This window comes from Varroa destructor, unplaced genomic scaffold, assembly GCF_002443255.2.
Source record: "Varroa destructor unplaced genomic scaffold, Vdes_3.0 BEIS01000001.1, whole genome shotgun sequence".
NCBI lineage: Eukaryota > Metazoa > Arthropoda > Arachnida > Mesostigmata > Varroidae > Varroa > Varroa destructor.
The window spans coordinates 34,786,831-34,801,565 of record NW_019211454.1 but is presented as its reverse complement, the minus strand read 5'-3'; the positions used below and the strand labels follow the sequence as shown (position 1 = coordinate 34,801,565).

Genomic DNA, 14,735 nt, shown 5'->3' with positions numbered 1-14,735 from the left:
CATGGCCGGTTACCATGTCAGCGTCGCATGGCAACGCGGTATATTGACGTTGTTGTTGATGCCCTCGTTGTTGTGCCGTTGTCGTCGTCGTGCTTACTGTTGTGGTAAGTTGACACAGATGGTCCTGCAGAGTTGACCCGTAGAAGTTTTTGCGCGCTTTCGCTATTGCTTTTACCTTTCTTTAGCTCTTATTGGTCACTTAATCTGTGGAAGTTTCTACAAGTAGTAGTAGTTGTAGTATTTGTACCTTCGTAGAAACTTTTCCGCCAGCAGTATCGACAACAAATTTCGCAAACGGCTGCTGTTAGCTAGATATACAGGCCTGTGTCTGTTAGGTGCAGTTGCTGCTGCTGTTTGGCCGAACGCCTGGATGGCCAGATAGCGCATTAGGAAACATTGGCGACTGGTCGAGGCTAGTCGTCGATGCGCGAGGGCCATTTGGCACAAAACGGCGACCACAGCGCAGCGGCCGTTGTTGCCGCCGTCACATCAAGCCAGCTACGACTAGAATACATACAGCGAGAAATCGTGGGCAAAGGGACATGGAGGGAGAGCGTGCTGGAGGGAAGGAGAGAAGGCGCGATGACGCCGCCAGTCATAGTACGACTATAGCATGGAGCGTTATCGTATCGCAACCGCCGCGATTGCTGCTGCCGGTGTCGCTGCCGTTGCCGGCTTCGTCGTCCATTTCGCGCGCGTCTCGTCCGTTCGATGTCTGTCCCTCTGTTAATCTGTCTCTCTGTCATTTGTGCGCGGGTGTATTGTGTAAGGGGCACCACATAGATCCATACGCATTACCCTTCTCGGTCTATGGCGACGGCGATATATGGCTCCATCGCGGAATTCATAGCCATGCCAAGCTCTTTCTCCCTTTTCCCCTTGGCTTTCTGTCGCTTTATACAGATCTGCTGTCTTCGAATAATAGGAACGAGTCGCAGATTGTCGTTGCTGCCGCCGCCGCTGTTGTTTGCCTAGCAACGTCAACAACAGAAACATGACACATGAGTACGTGAAAAAATCCACGGAAGTCAAACAATTGGCCTACTAACAGGCCTATGGGGTGCTGATTATTGTGCATGCTGGCAACAGTGACATCAGCATCATCTAATCACCGCTGGGAAGCAACAAGTAAAGCAGCGAGATGAAATTCTGGAAAGCTTATTTGCTTGCACCTTTTGGCCGAAACTAACACCTGCGACCTAGCCAGTAATCAGCTTGCGACACAACTACAGTTGGTTAGGACAACGTAGGTACATACGTTGGCTAGGACAATAACTAACAACTTTGTTTTGAGCTGCTGGTTAATTACGCATCGCGTCCAATGAGTGGATTTCTTTCTCCAAACTGCATTCCCATTAAAGTCGGCCTACAGATAACCATCTATTTTTACTGAGTTGCCTCTATATTTCCTGTAAACATATATATGGTAATTAGATTACTTGGGTAACTTGAAAGAGCTTAACTTCATAAATCCTTAAAGGCATAATAAATATGTATATAGGATATCAGCATCGCTACAGCACAAGATCACACTGGTGGTTAACATATTGCAATAACAGGTCAAATATAACTTCTTATCATTTCAACAATTTGCAGTGTGTCGTAAACAGTAAAAATCACATATATATATATATATATATATATATATATATATATATATATATGTAGATGCAAGAAGGAAAGATTAGAAACGAAATATGTTTCACCTACGGAGGATGGGAATATAAGCACCCCGCGTTTCGCATGGGAAGACCTACATATGCCCTACATACATATAGGAAAAATAGCATTGATTCAAGGTTCTAAATTACATGTTGATATTTTAATCAAGTCACAGCGGTCACAAACTATACGTGATCGATAAACTCGAAGAGAAGTAAAACGCGATCTGGAATATTTGTTTACCGTCAGTTGTTTTAAAACCTTACGGTCGCAAAAAACCTTACGTGCGCCGGTTATAGCGGGTAAACCACTATTTAGGAGAGCACGCAAAATTCGACTACAATTCTTAGCAACAAATTATATCAAAAAATACCTATACGCGAAAACAGATTTAATATGGCTTCACGTGACTATTGCGGATGTAATTCAAAGTAATACGCACTGTTCTGGGGGGCATGTAGCTCATAAATGATAGTTTCAATAAAACAACAAAGGAAATGGCCCTCAGACTTCGTAGAACGGGGATAAATGTAGGAATGTATATGTGTATATATATAGAAGCAGCAACAAATAGAAGTGCTGGTTTCGACTAGATTATCGAAAAAAAAAACAGATTTGCGTCGCCACTTTTCTGAAGAATCTTCCAAAGCAACCGTCTTTTGCATTAATTTCTATAGCTATGATATGAGGTATTGCAAAAAAACAGTCACAAAGTAGCTCTTCTACTAGGTTTAGAATTCATATAAGTATTAACCTTACACGGAGGTGACTGAAAACCTTTGCGAGTCGTGTTAGCAATGGTTTTACTAGCCTGTATTTGATTACTCAAATACTCTTGTGACTGTTTCAATTTGCTTCACCTTGTATTTAGAACAACTCTATACGATTATGCCCGGAAGCATTCGTTGAAGCAGAGCAGGAAATCGCGGGAACAAATTACGATATGACTAGTCCCTACATACAAGCTGCCACGAATGCGCGGTTTAAATAAACCACCAGTATTTAAACAGATTCATTGCCACAAGTAAGTGGTAGCCCAGGCAGAAATCTCTGTGTAACAATGCGATGATGCCCTTAGCGATGCTCTACATGGCACCCCCATCATAGATGTACATATTCTCAAAACATCTATCCCAGTGTGTACATTTTATTGGCGTAGAGCGAATAAATCAGGGGCAGTTATCATTACAATGATTGAATGTCAAATTATATTAAAATGTATTTTTTTTTTTTTCGTCTCGTTGCAGTGCCTAGACAGATAACTTAATTGTAATCAAGCTAAGTTAACCAGTGTAATAGAAAAGCCTACCTGGAATAAATGCTACAAGTCTTACTGACAACGATTTTACATATGTTTTTACTGGTAGAAGGGCGTTTTTAAATTAAGTAGGTGGTCGTGAGATTCTAAGGGTTGCTACACTACAGTTACCATTAATTCGATACCAAAACTAAGAAGTAACATTGATTATGCGTTACTGCATTTATAACACACAGCTTTCAACTTCGATATTGAGCAAAAGCTAATATCTTTTCCGTTGTTGTTCTTCATCTCTTTGAAAATGATTTGTACGTTTCAAGAATTCGACCTTGCTCCACGTCATCGAGTAACGCGCAGAAGCTCATCATAGGGACAAAACAATTCGATGCGGATGTCTTTAGATTAAGCTACAGATATTTTTCAAACGGCATTGGCAAACTAATTATAGTTTCAGATTGAATCCCGCAGAAGTATTTCTGCAACAAAGCTAGTCCACTTTATCCTCACATAAATAAAGAAAGCCAGCTTCCAACAGCATGATCTCGTACGAGATGTCCAAACTCTATTTCTAATCGTCGTTATTTGTATCGTTCCCGACAAATCAACTTGCTTTATATACCCTTGAAAGTGTGGCACGCTATCAGTTCACACAATAGAAAGAGAGGTTAAAGAACACCGGAACTAATCAAGTCTAACCAATGTCAGCTACCTGACTTCGGTGAATGTACATAAGCTTTCTAATACAGAGGTCAGACATCTATATATTACCGTATGTTGACATATCGTCTGCTACATAAACTGTTACGTTCTGTCTGGCGTTCCTTGTCACTACAACGTAGCTTCACCTTTTATGCAAGTCTGTGTTGATGGATAGGATCGCTACAGCCAGATACTGGCCCACTATGTCCAAAACTGCAGCGCCCTTATTCACTTTATTTGTTCCCCCATTCGACACTCCTTCTTGTAGCGATCGTGGCCGCCTCAGCGTCGCCTAATCCATCCACTACCAACTGATCCCCGCATATTCTCCGGCTTTGCCTTCAAGATTGTCCTGCTGTCGGCTTTGCTGCTGATTCTGCTCTTACGGCTGCTGCTGGCTGTGATGTCGCTAAGGCTGCTGATCCTCCTTTAGCTCTTCACGTGCTTCTTCGCAGAGAACTCTACGAAGCTATATACATCTAGCCACGAATAAACCTCCTGAATGATAGTTACTAATAACTATCGAGACCAAAGAACACGGGGCGCTTTTCGCCAGATTAGAAACACGAAGAAAGCTTCATATAGAGGGCAGGCGGGGGGAGCAAAGTTAGCAGAGGTTGGGCGAAAAACTAACGAACCAAATGAAGGAGCCACAGCAAATAGCTTTTGACGACAATAGGAGGAAAAAACTCTGCTACATTATTCTCTCTCCGCCGTTGGACCCGGCCTCCGCCCGATCCCCCCATTTGGTCGGTCGATAGACCGTTTGCTAAAACGGACGCCGTGGGGTACGTAAATATTTTCGTTGTCGGTGCAGCCCGAAACAAGCAGCAGCAGCGAACAAATTCATAGTACACGGCACGAGGAATACTGCCACGGATAATCAGGCTGTTAGATGCTACGCCACCCGCGATAGCAGCAGCCAGAGTATTGGCGACGAAGAAAACGACAACAACAACAACAAAAGGTAACATTCAACTGTGAATGAAAATTATCTTTGATATTCGCACTGTTATCGTCGTATAAATGTGACAGCAAGCTATTAGTATAGTGCGATATTAACTATTATAAGCAAACTCCGAGATTTGAGCTCGTTCGGATTGTCTGTCCTCACGATCCACTATGGGAAGGGTGTGATCTGTGTACGACTGCTGGATAGCGTCGCATGGTACAGCAGGCCCGCACGTCCATACATCTATCGTGCATATACATACACATACTCCAGCATCGAGACGCCAGAAGAGAAAACTCGATGGAATATGCCGTTAAGTTGTCGTTGTCGCACCGGCAGCAATAGCGTTAATGAACGGTGGTCCCAATAGTGGCGGTAGGTGCGCGGTGTAAAAGGGGCCCCTCATCACAAGGTTATGTCTCTGTTCGACAGCGGCAGCCGCTGTAGATGCTGGAAACTTGTGTGTGACTTAGCGTGTTAGGCGTTGCATCCTGGGACTGCTCGTGCTGCAGGGACTACTATTACCTCTACTGCTACAGTGCTGCCACTGCCAAGAGAACTAAGTCAACAAGCACGTATTAGTTAAAACACGAACAAATGAACGAAAGGACACGCTAGTGAGGTTTGCTCTTGCTAGATAGGCAAGCAGTGACAAACAACGGGGAGCCAAGGACCAAGCCACTTCTTCGTAGCTAGGATCGACTGTGAGTAGAAACAGCGGCCATACCATTGCTTTTACAGCGGCCTCCCTCAACCAGAGGAGAACTCCAAGCCGCTGCGTCGCTGCTGTTAGCGATGAGCGAGGCTTTTTTGGTCGATGGATGCCAACAAAGTTGGACGGGTCGTCGAAATAACGAAGCCGCGGGAGCCAACAGAGGAAGCCGCACAGAGTCTGTACGAAAGATGTCAGGGACCAAAGTGAACGAAAGAGAATCGGACAGAGGTTATGGTCTCTTGCCTGTAATCTATATTTCATGCTTTATTCATCCATCTATTCCATTCATTCTCAGCCTATGCGCCCGCGCGCGCAGCTGAGCGCTACTACCAAAGAAGCGCAACTACAGAGCGAACGAGCCAATGAACCGGAGTCCACGGCGTTTCTCTGTCACACCAAGCCTGTATCGGCAGAGCTTCCATGCTTCGTTTTGCTACCACTCGTGGTTGTCTCGCTCGAATAAGAACTCAGCCGCCCTAGGATTCGTGCTCACTACCGATGCGACATACAGACACACCAGCACACTCACATGTAGTCGCAGGCTCTAAGAGACACAGAGACGCGTTCGCGTTCTCAGTCGGAAACACGAACCGCTCGGTCACAGCAGATATTTTTCACCAATGGAAATCGACCCACAAACCTAACAGAAGGCAACAGTACATTCAAATACCAAACATAATAATAGTAATACTAGGTACAATGACAGTAACCGTGGTGCTACGAGCGAAGCAAATGTTGTACGACTCCCGCAACTTTTCGAAACGTCACGAAAACTTGCATATATTGTAAGGCATATCATAGTTCGTATAACGTTTTCTTGCATACTTACTAGACTACCCATTTTTCTGCTTCAATTCGGAGTTATTATCTATTCGTCCATATCTGTTGCCGTTATTGCTGCTATTTCTGCCATGTTCATCGCCGTCAGCGGAATCAGTATCATCAACATCGTAGGCGCGTTGTCATTGGAATCGACTCTGCGCGGATCAAAAAGGGGACGGAAGGATATTACAATAACTGACTTGAGGCGGGAGTCAGTATGAGAGCATGTCCGCTTGTAATGGCGAAAGATGGAACGAAGGTGCGCGAACTGGATTCGCCTCGGTGAACTCTCACCTTCGCTGGCTCTATCGCCTACCTATCTCTTGCTCTACACGATAGCCCGTCCATGGAATCGAACAAACGGAACGAACAGAAGGAGGAGCAATCTGAAAGCACCACGGGCGGATTTTAAAGAAGGGCCTTTCACTTCTAAGCCGTTGCCGTCGTTGTTATAGTCTTTTTCCTTTTAGTCGTCTTTTTTAAGGGTTTCGTTTCATTGACTGCGAAAAAAAAAGAGATCGAGATTCATCTGTGTTCTGTTTACCTTGACGGGGAATCGAGTGGGTGGAGGACATGGAGCAAGCGACAAAACGGTATTAAGTGAGCCGGTGGTAATGGCACTAGACAACGATGACACTAGCACAGGTCAAGCACAGCCAGAAGGCTGAGTGCAGGATCAGGTCATTTATTATCAATAGCAGCAGCATGTCAGCTCAACTGTCCTCTCGATAACGAGGGCCTCTTAGGTAAGACGGGGCAAACGTTTAAGGGGCAATAGGGAGGAGGGTAAAGTGGGACCTCCCCGACTGCATAACTGCTGTTGCTGCCATGAGCGGCCGATAACGGACATCAAACTACGTAGGACAAGACAAAAGCATCGCGTGACCACTAGATGCAAACGAGTTGCATGTTGCCACTGCTAGTCATATCGTCAAAAATCAGCGATAACGCTTATAACTGAGCTCAAGCCACGGTAGTTCATACAGTAGCGCACGAGGTTGACAGAATCAGGGGAAAAGTAGTAAGTTGCGCGTAAATAGCTTGTGTCTATGAGGCAATGTATAGTTCCCATCATGGAACTTTTTCTTCCGTCTGTATAAAATTCCCAACGCGTAACCATCATCCCTTGACTTATTGATTCAGTTATTAATGGTGGCTTAACTAGCTGTTGTCCTTTTGCTACCAATTGTCTAGATCGGCATAACCTTAACCAGATATTATTACAAGAATAATATCCAGCTGATAATACCTAGGATGTATGTTCATTCTATATGCAGCGATAACGCATACATTGCAAACACAGAGAGAGAACTCCGCTACACTGCCTTGCCCGAATCGCTAAAACCAATTCGCTAGGGCTCATAGTTTCTGGAACTTCGTCAGTATTCTACGTAGGATACGCGCTCGACGGTTCCACGGTGGCATTTCCTCACATGGGTGACTCGCGAACTCAAGCGAGAACGAGATGTCGCACGACTATCAGAACAAAAACGAATCAACAAGAAGTTGTTATAGGTTCTCTCGAATAAGATAGATTACTTAATATTTTATTTCGGTACCTCGTTCTCGTCCTCTAATTCGCATGTACGTATACCTGAAGTACACACGCCAACCGGTAATGCTATCTGCCGGAGTGCTACTAACTAATCTTTTAAGAGCAACGGTTCCAACGGTTTTCCAGGGCCTGCTGTTGTTCTTTACTTCTCGGTCTTAATATACGTTCGCCTTATGTCAACGCCTCTAATTTTTTTCATGAGATTGATTCATTGAAATGAGACCACAACTGATACCGGCTTTGACTAGCACCTGGTCGTGATGATCAGCACCAGTAGCTAACGGGGTCGACAAATGCCCCAAGTCAATGATTTCGACCACCATGCTCTATATCTCGTTCGCTGTGTTCACCGTATTTTTTGCTCACCCAATTTTCTAAGCAATTTAACAAGGGCTGACAGTGAATCATCTTGCGTTCCTTCTGCCGTCTGTTGGCCAGTCTCGAAAAACGAGGTGAATCAACCGAAGATTTTTCGGAGTTTTCGGTTCTACGATATGCAATAGCTTAAGCGACGATCTCTTGCGCTGCCATTGCTCTCCTTCTTTTTCACTCAGCCAATGATAATCGTAATCGTTCCTTTTTAGCTTTAGTTGGTCTGGATCAGTGTACGCCAATCGCCTCCTTCTTTCCTTCAGGCACTTTCTTTCGAGGAAAGTAAGCACAAGCGGTTGTGTCATGCGGCTATATCTGGCCGCGAGTCCAACGCGAAACATACCAGCCCGGTGAGCCGCGTCGAGCCCAGAGCAACCCGGACAAACCCGACCTTTCGTTCTCTGCTTCTTCAATTCGATGTTGATGCAGTTCCGTTCCATCGCTGAACGGATGACGATGGAGCGATCCAACGGAACCAGCCAACGACGAGTCAACGACAAACAGCGGTTCGCTAGCCGGCTGTTCTCTGCTTGCCAAAGCAGCAGCACTGGTAGTAGTGATGGCGACAGTCGTTGGAAGTGCAGTCGGACCGCGGCGTAACGCGGAGCACAGCCACGCAGTGCCGTTCGGAAACTCTATGAGCAGCGGATATGGATGCTGTCGTGTTTTTCGTTGTTGTCGTCAGATGGCGACGTCCAGAAATGGCGAAAACGAAGAAAAACGCCGTCACCGACGAGAACGGCCAAGACGCGGATGCTCGTTATGGTGATGCAGGTGACGCGGCGGTGGGCCGCGATTAGCCGTCGGATCACGGAGGAGCTATGGCTCTATCCGGGGCATTCGAGCTCGATCGTTGGAAAGCGGTCGGATTAGCTGTCGTTTGCGCAGGACTATTCAACGTTACGTACCGTCGTTAGCCACGCCATTAGGTCTCGATATTTAGAGATTGATAGCGGGCAAAGGGTTATTGAGTAAAACGACAGAATGTCATATAAGGGAACTCAACATATCGTTATGAGGTGAGCAACGTGGAGGTGCGCCACAGGCTTACGGTCATCGGTGCCACTGGCATTGCTACCGCTGCCACTAATCGCTCGGGTCGTAACGTTTTCTCGAACAACATGGGCCAGACGATGGTATAGGCCGCTAATGCAGCAAAGGTGATGACGATGATGACGACAATAACAGCATCGAAATCGACGCTGCCAAGAGAAACCTTTAGATACGAATGTGAAGTACGAAGCATTAACATCAGCAGCAATAGGTGTTGTTGGTCCTGGATGTCCGCGGTACTCCTGCTGATGTCGATGGAGATGGCCATGTTGATGCTACTAGTGGTAGTAGTGGCATGCCAAGGAGTGATCGACTGATCGAGCTGTTTGAGCAGGCAATGGCAGTGAAGGGATCAGCGCAGACGGCGTCGCGCCGAGACGATTCGTTCTTCAGTCGCACAAATGCTCGCTCGTCGACATAGCGACCAACCAACCATCAACGGAGGCCCCCGGGGGGTACGAGTAGCAGCGTGTACGACAGGCAGGACGGACAGGCCAGATCAGAACATAGGAACAACAGATAGGACGGAGCCATCCATCGATCGCCGCTCGTCTTCAGGTTGTCCTCGTCATTGTCACCTTTGCGCTTAGATGGACTCGACTTGACCTGATGTATAAGAAGTGAGGTCCTCCTGGCTGGACTGACAAAATCGTTCATTGCTCCTTGGATTGTTCAGTATGTTTCGTACGACACTAGAAGGGTAACGTAAAGCAGGAAATTGCGAGCACAAGTGGAGAGACCAGGTCGATAATGACAACCGACAATGGCGAGAAGAAACAGCAGGCTTATAGCGATCTGTTAGTGGCAGCATTGCTAACGGAAAGTTCGCCACCGAATCATCAGCCGATGCCATCTGAAACCCATAGCCTAAAGGCGGCAGAGACAACGGCTGCTATAGCAATAAGCACTAACAATCTGAGGTTCACAGCGAGCAACAATAACAGCAATAACCAAAATGACAAGCAAAAGGTAGAACACTGCCTGGGGCACCAGGGCGTTCTCGAGGAACACGTTTCGTGTCCTGAGCGTTCTACGACAGTAGCGCGTACCACACACGGCCGCTCATGATGATTAGAGACGAAAAGAAATCGCATGCTTTGCGTCGAACAGACGAAAAGAACGAAAGAAAGTTGTAAAACCCCAGAACTTAAATCTCTTGTGGTCGGCTCACTGATGAACCGTAGAACATACCACCCCTGCAGATCATGCCTGCAAAGACTGAGGGCCGTATAACCATAAGCGTCCTACGCTTATAAGAGGATCGTAGCAGTTTTTGATGGTTATGTGCTAGTAATGTGCCGGCGTGCACACGTTTCGAAGGAGTGCGTCGCACTGGTGTTGCCGTCTCTTCTGTTTGTCGGATAATGGCGTCGCCGTATAGCAAGCATAATACAATACACGCACTCTCTGCTATGGTGCATGCAATTATAGAGTATTGGCTGGGATAGGCATCGCGTCGTATGACACATTTGCAGTCATACAGCATATCTATAGCGCCTCCCCTGGGTGTGCAATACAATAACACCGACTAGTGGACAACGGCTGCCTCGTAGAGTGTCTAGATTACGACGGCGTACGATGAATACGAAATCAGCTCAGCGCATCAGTATGTGGAATACTCTGATGTCCTCGGAATATGCGTATGTACCCAGCTGAATCTGAGTAGCACCTATTCAGACGAACAAGTCACCATAACCAACAACTTTTGATAGCAAAATGGTAAACTGGACAGGGAACAAAGGAGAGAAACCGCATTTCATAATCGTGAAAGTTACGTCAAATACAGTGTTATACGTTAGGACGGGGACATGGTTTTCACTGCACGTCTGGCCGTATTTTAGTATTAGTTTGTAAAATTGATTCCTAATCCCCTTTTCTCATTGGCCGCATTTATAGTACGCTTCGTCTGTTAACTTCATCTGATAATGTGACTCGATAGTGGCACAAACGACGAACGGCATTATCATGCGCTGGCAACCAGAATTCATCTGATTAGAACAAGATTTTAACAGACTTCTAGTTTTTCTCATCAGTTAGCTAAGACCCGAAGCCAGAACACCAAACAGCACAGCGGGTGGCGTTCCTGCCGCTCGTGAAAAATCGAAGGACGCTTTGCGCGACGACGCTCACGATTGGCAACAGCTGTGCGCGTTCGTTTATGCTGCTGCATAATGTAAAATCACAGTTTTAAAATTTCTTTGTGATCAAGTAATTTAGTAATAGGCTATTGATTTATTCTAAACAAGTGAAACGCGTTCGATGATTATTGGCCACCTACGCTTGCCCAGAAACGCTCAATTGCGAGCGTACTCATTCCAGTAACTATGCATCTATTCTTACTAGCAGATCTCAGTACCTGAAAGCGGCCCGGGTCATTGACAAGCCTGACCCAACCCTCGGTTTCTACTAGTATGTAGGAAAATACAATACCTTGACAATGATGAACCTCTGCGGCTGCTTTTGCCTCGCCGTCCTCTGCGGTCATCTTGGCGTCGTAGCAGTTGAAGCACCCCTTAGCCAGCTAGATGGCTAGCCATTCTTCAATAACACGTTAGCACAAACGCTCACGCTCAATATTGCATGGGAGACCAGGAACTAGGCAACGCTAGCTGAAACACCAGTAGCGGGTGCAGGAAACAGACTTGAGAGAACTGCACGTACACGACAATACTGAGTCGCTCACGCACTTGGTACTGCTGCACCCATTGTTATAGTAATAACTCGATCTGATCTGATTAAGCCAACCGAAGCCGATCAACCATCACTCACTTGTCATTGAGGGTAGAATTGTAAAGCTGCCAGCCACTGAGGTTGCACGTTGAATCAGATTAGAAGATCGCTTGTAGACTGAAGGTAGAAAAAAAGTGGCTGTTTTGGGGGACGAGGGGGTCGGCAATACTAGCTAAATCAAGATAGGTCAGACACTAGCTTCGCACATAATTCGCACCGTTACGACTATGAGCACGGCCGTACCTTGCTAGATAATAGATGCCACTGAATGAAGCGGACTGCGGTGACGAAGATTCTTTCCCTGTTTTCTTGTCTTCCCTTTTCTGTTTGATGCACTCGAACCAGCTGGAACAGATTCATTTGGATTCATCGGCACTTTTCAGGAGGCACAGGTATATATGCGCGAATACGCTCAAGGCATCCAGAAACGCTCAACGACACGCAGCGCTCGTCACTAGCAAACATTTCTTCTTCCGTTCAGCACTGTTACTATACAATAGCACACAGAGGGCTATCCAACACTCAAACACGCCACGAAACACGCACGCTCCTTTACACCGGACTGAACGCTTTACTCACTTCGGTCAGACTTGACTTGTTTTTTTGTTAGGTATGCTTGTTTCTATCGACGTCTGTCGTTACTAGTTAGCTCCCAGCTAATCGCAGTGGCAATAGTGGTTGTAACACGCGTCGTAACCTAGTCGTTGCCGTTATTAATACTGTGTGTGTGGTTGGGTACAAATTGTTGTAAAGGTAACTGTATTGCTTTGTGCTTTGTTTGTCTATCGCTGCTGCTGGATCCAGCGGCGACCAACGGCACTATGGCATCAGCAGTGACACTATCTCTCGTTACACACGCACACACACAGATACAACATTGATACACAGAAATAGAGGCACTGCGAAACGAAGACCTCCACTAACAGCAGCGACGGCAGCAGCAGCGTCATCAGCAGTTGCTGCAATTGTTATCGCGTTTGTGGTGCGAGCCGCGGACTCGGGTGGCACAGGAGCACGAAGCTAGCGGCTGCACGCTCAGCGAGGCTCGCACACGGTTTACTTGCTTGCCTGCTTACTCCTGATCCTGCTACTGGCGCCGTTTGTACGGTCGTCGCCGTCTTCTTTTTTTTTTTTGATCTCTTGCCTCGTTCTGTTTTGTTGTCGGCCGCGGCCTCGTAGAGTTGTCGAACGGTGGCCTCAGCCAGCGGTAAAGCGCAACAACCGCTGTTTCCTTCTGTTGTTTGATGTATTGTTTTTGTTGTTGCTGTTGTTGTCGTCGTTGTTGTTGTACCGCTACTGTCGCTGCTACAATTATTAGTATTACTACTAGCGTTGCTCTAGAATTGCAGCATACACGCACACACGCACACAGATACTCTGTATTGATCTGATGTACAGCGCCAGCCGTCTCTACCGTCACGATCACCTCGACTACCGACTGAGCTGGCGACTACAGTCGCTATCTGTGAGCCGCGGTAGCGATCAGTTCCTGCTCACTTCTACTACAGCAACTCCTGCTGCTGCTGCTGCTGTTGCTGCTGCTGCTACCCCACGCCAGCCAGATCAGCGGCTGCGCTGTAGAGAGCCAGAGCCGTCCAGCTTGGACCACCACCAGCAACAACAACGGCGGCGGCGGCGGCGGCAGCGGCGGCGGCGGCAGCCGCAGCAGCAGGAGTCTCTCTGTGTATGTCTTCTCTATGCTGCGGCTGCTACGGCCTCTCCGTTCTGGGATATTCTCCCGGCCGTTCGATGTGGCTGGTTCTTTCGGACCGTGTGTCGATGAATCTCGATGTTGTGTATATTGCCAGTGTTCGCCGTTGACGCTGCTGCCGCAGCGGCAGCCGCTAACATCCGCCGCTGCTTCGCCTATATATCTGTGTGTCTGTGTGCTTGTCGGTCGGTGTGTGTGTGTGAGTGAACCTGCGCGTACGCGTGTCCAGATAGTGCTTGTCTCTCTGGGTAGCTAGCATGCTGGCCCGCTCTGCGCTAGCTCCGTTCGTCTCTCCCTTCGTTTTTTTCCTCCTCTTCGTCGACGATGACAACGACGACTTTTCGTTCTCTACTTTCCTCCTTCTTGTCGATCGCTTGTGCTGTAAGCGAACGACGAGCGACAGAAACAGCGCACCACACGGTGAGCGTTGCCGTTGTCACTGCTGCTGCTGCTGCCGCTCCCAGCTGAAAGCCGACGTGCGGCAGCCAAGCGCAACCGCTCCAGCAGCACTGAGCTAGTCACATTGGCGGGGTACACATACAGCAAGAAACGCTGCTGATGTCGCTAGTCGTATCATGGTATTCGTTCATGTTGATGGCAGTGCTGCTGCTGTTTCCGCCGCCGTATGTGCCGCCGGGGCCGCTCCACAACATCGAACTCCCTCCCTCCTTCCGCCCTTCCCGTATTTACTACTACTCGAGCCGCTATAACCAACAGCAGCATGGGAAGCTCATGGCCCACTCAGATAGCTCGCCTATCTGATACCATGGACAGTTGGGTACAGCTGTGTATAGTTGAGCACTGGAGAGTGTGTGCCTGTCCGTGTAAGTTTCTCAAAAGCTCGATGCACGCTTGTGGCTGCGCGTGTGAATCTTTTTGGAAGGATTTGGGCGAGTGCACGTACTGATGTTGCTGCTGGCGGTCCTGATGGCCTGCCTAAATGAAAGCGGCGGCAGCCTAACGTTTTCGTCCCTTCAGACGTAGCGCACACTTCTGCTGCATCCTCAACCAAACACACCGGCAGCATCGCCACTATCTCCTCTTGGTCCACTGCCGCCGCCGCCGCCGCCGTCATCACAACCGGCTCCCCTCTGTTGTGCTTTCCTCGATAGCAGCAGCATAGTGGCAATAGAACCTGTCTACTGCTTCGCCACACAGAGCCATAGAGTATAGTTAGCTAGTCGTCTAGGCAGCCGGGTTGACAGC

At 47.5% G+C, this 14,735-nt stretch overlaps 1 protein-coding gene across 3 annotated transcripts in view; it reads right to left on the bottom strand.

Annotated features, from left to right (window-relative positions):
* The window catches only part of LOC111255441 (uncharacterized), a 28,029-nt gene extending 14,681 nt beyond the window's left edge, over positions 1–13,348 (bottom strand). The window contains exon 1 of one of the 3 annotated variants that reach the window (XM_022817408.2): positions 11,519–13,348. Coding sequence is in view for 1 of the 3 variants with exons in the window: in XM_086983641.1 (XP_086839767.1) it covers positions 14–16 (3 nt within the window). In the remaining 2 variants the exon portion in view is untranslated. Of the gene's footprint in view, positions 1–13; positions 495–11,518 lie in introns of those variants that run through there. The other 2 variants (XM_086983641.1, XM_086983648.1) reach the window with 2 other exon arrangements.
* Between the last annotated feature and the right edge of the window lie 1,387 nt (positions 13,349–14,735).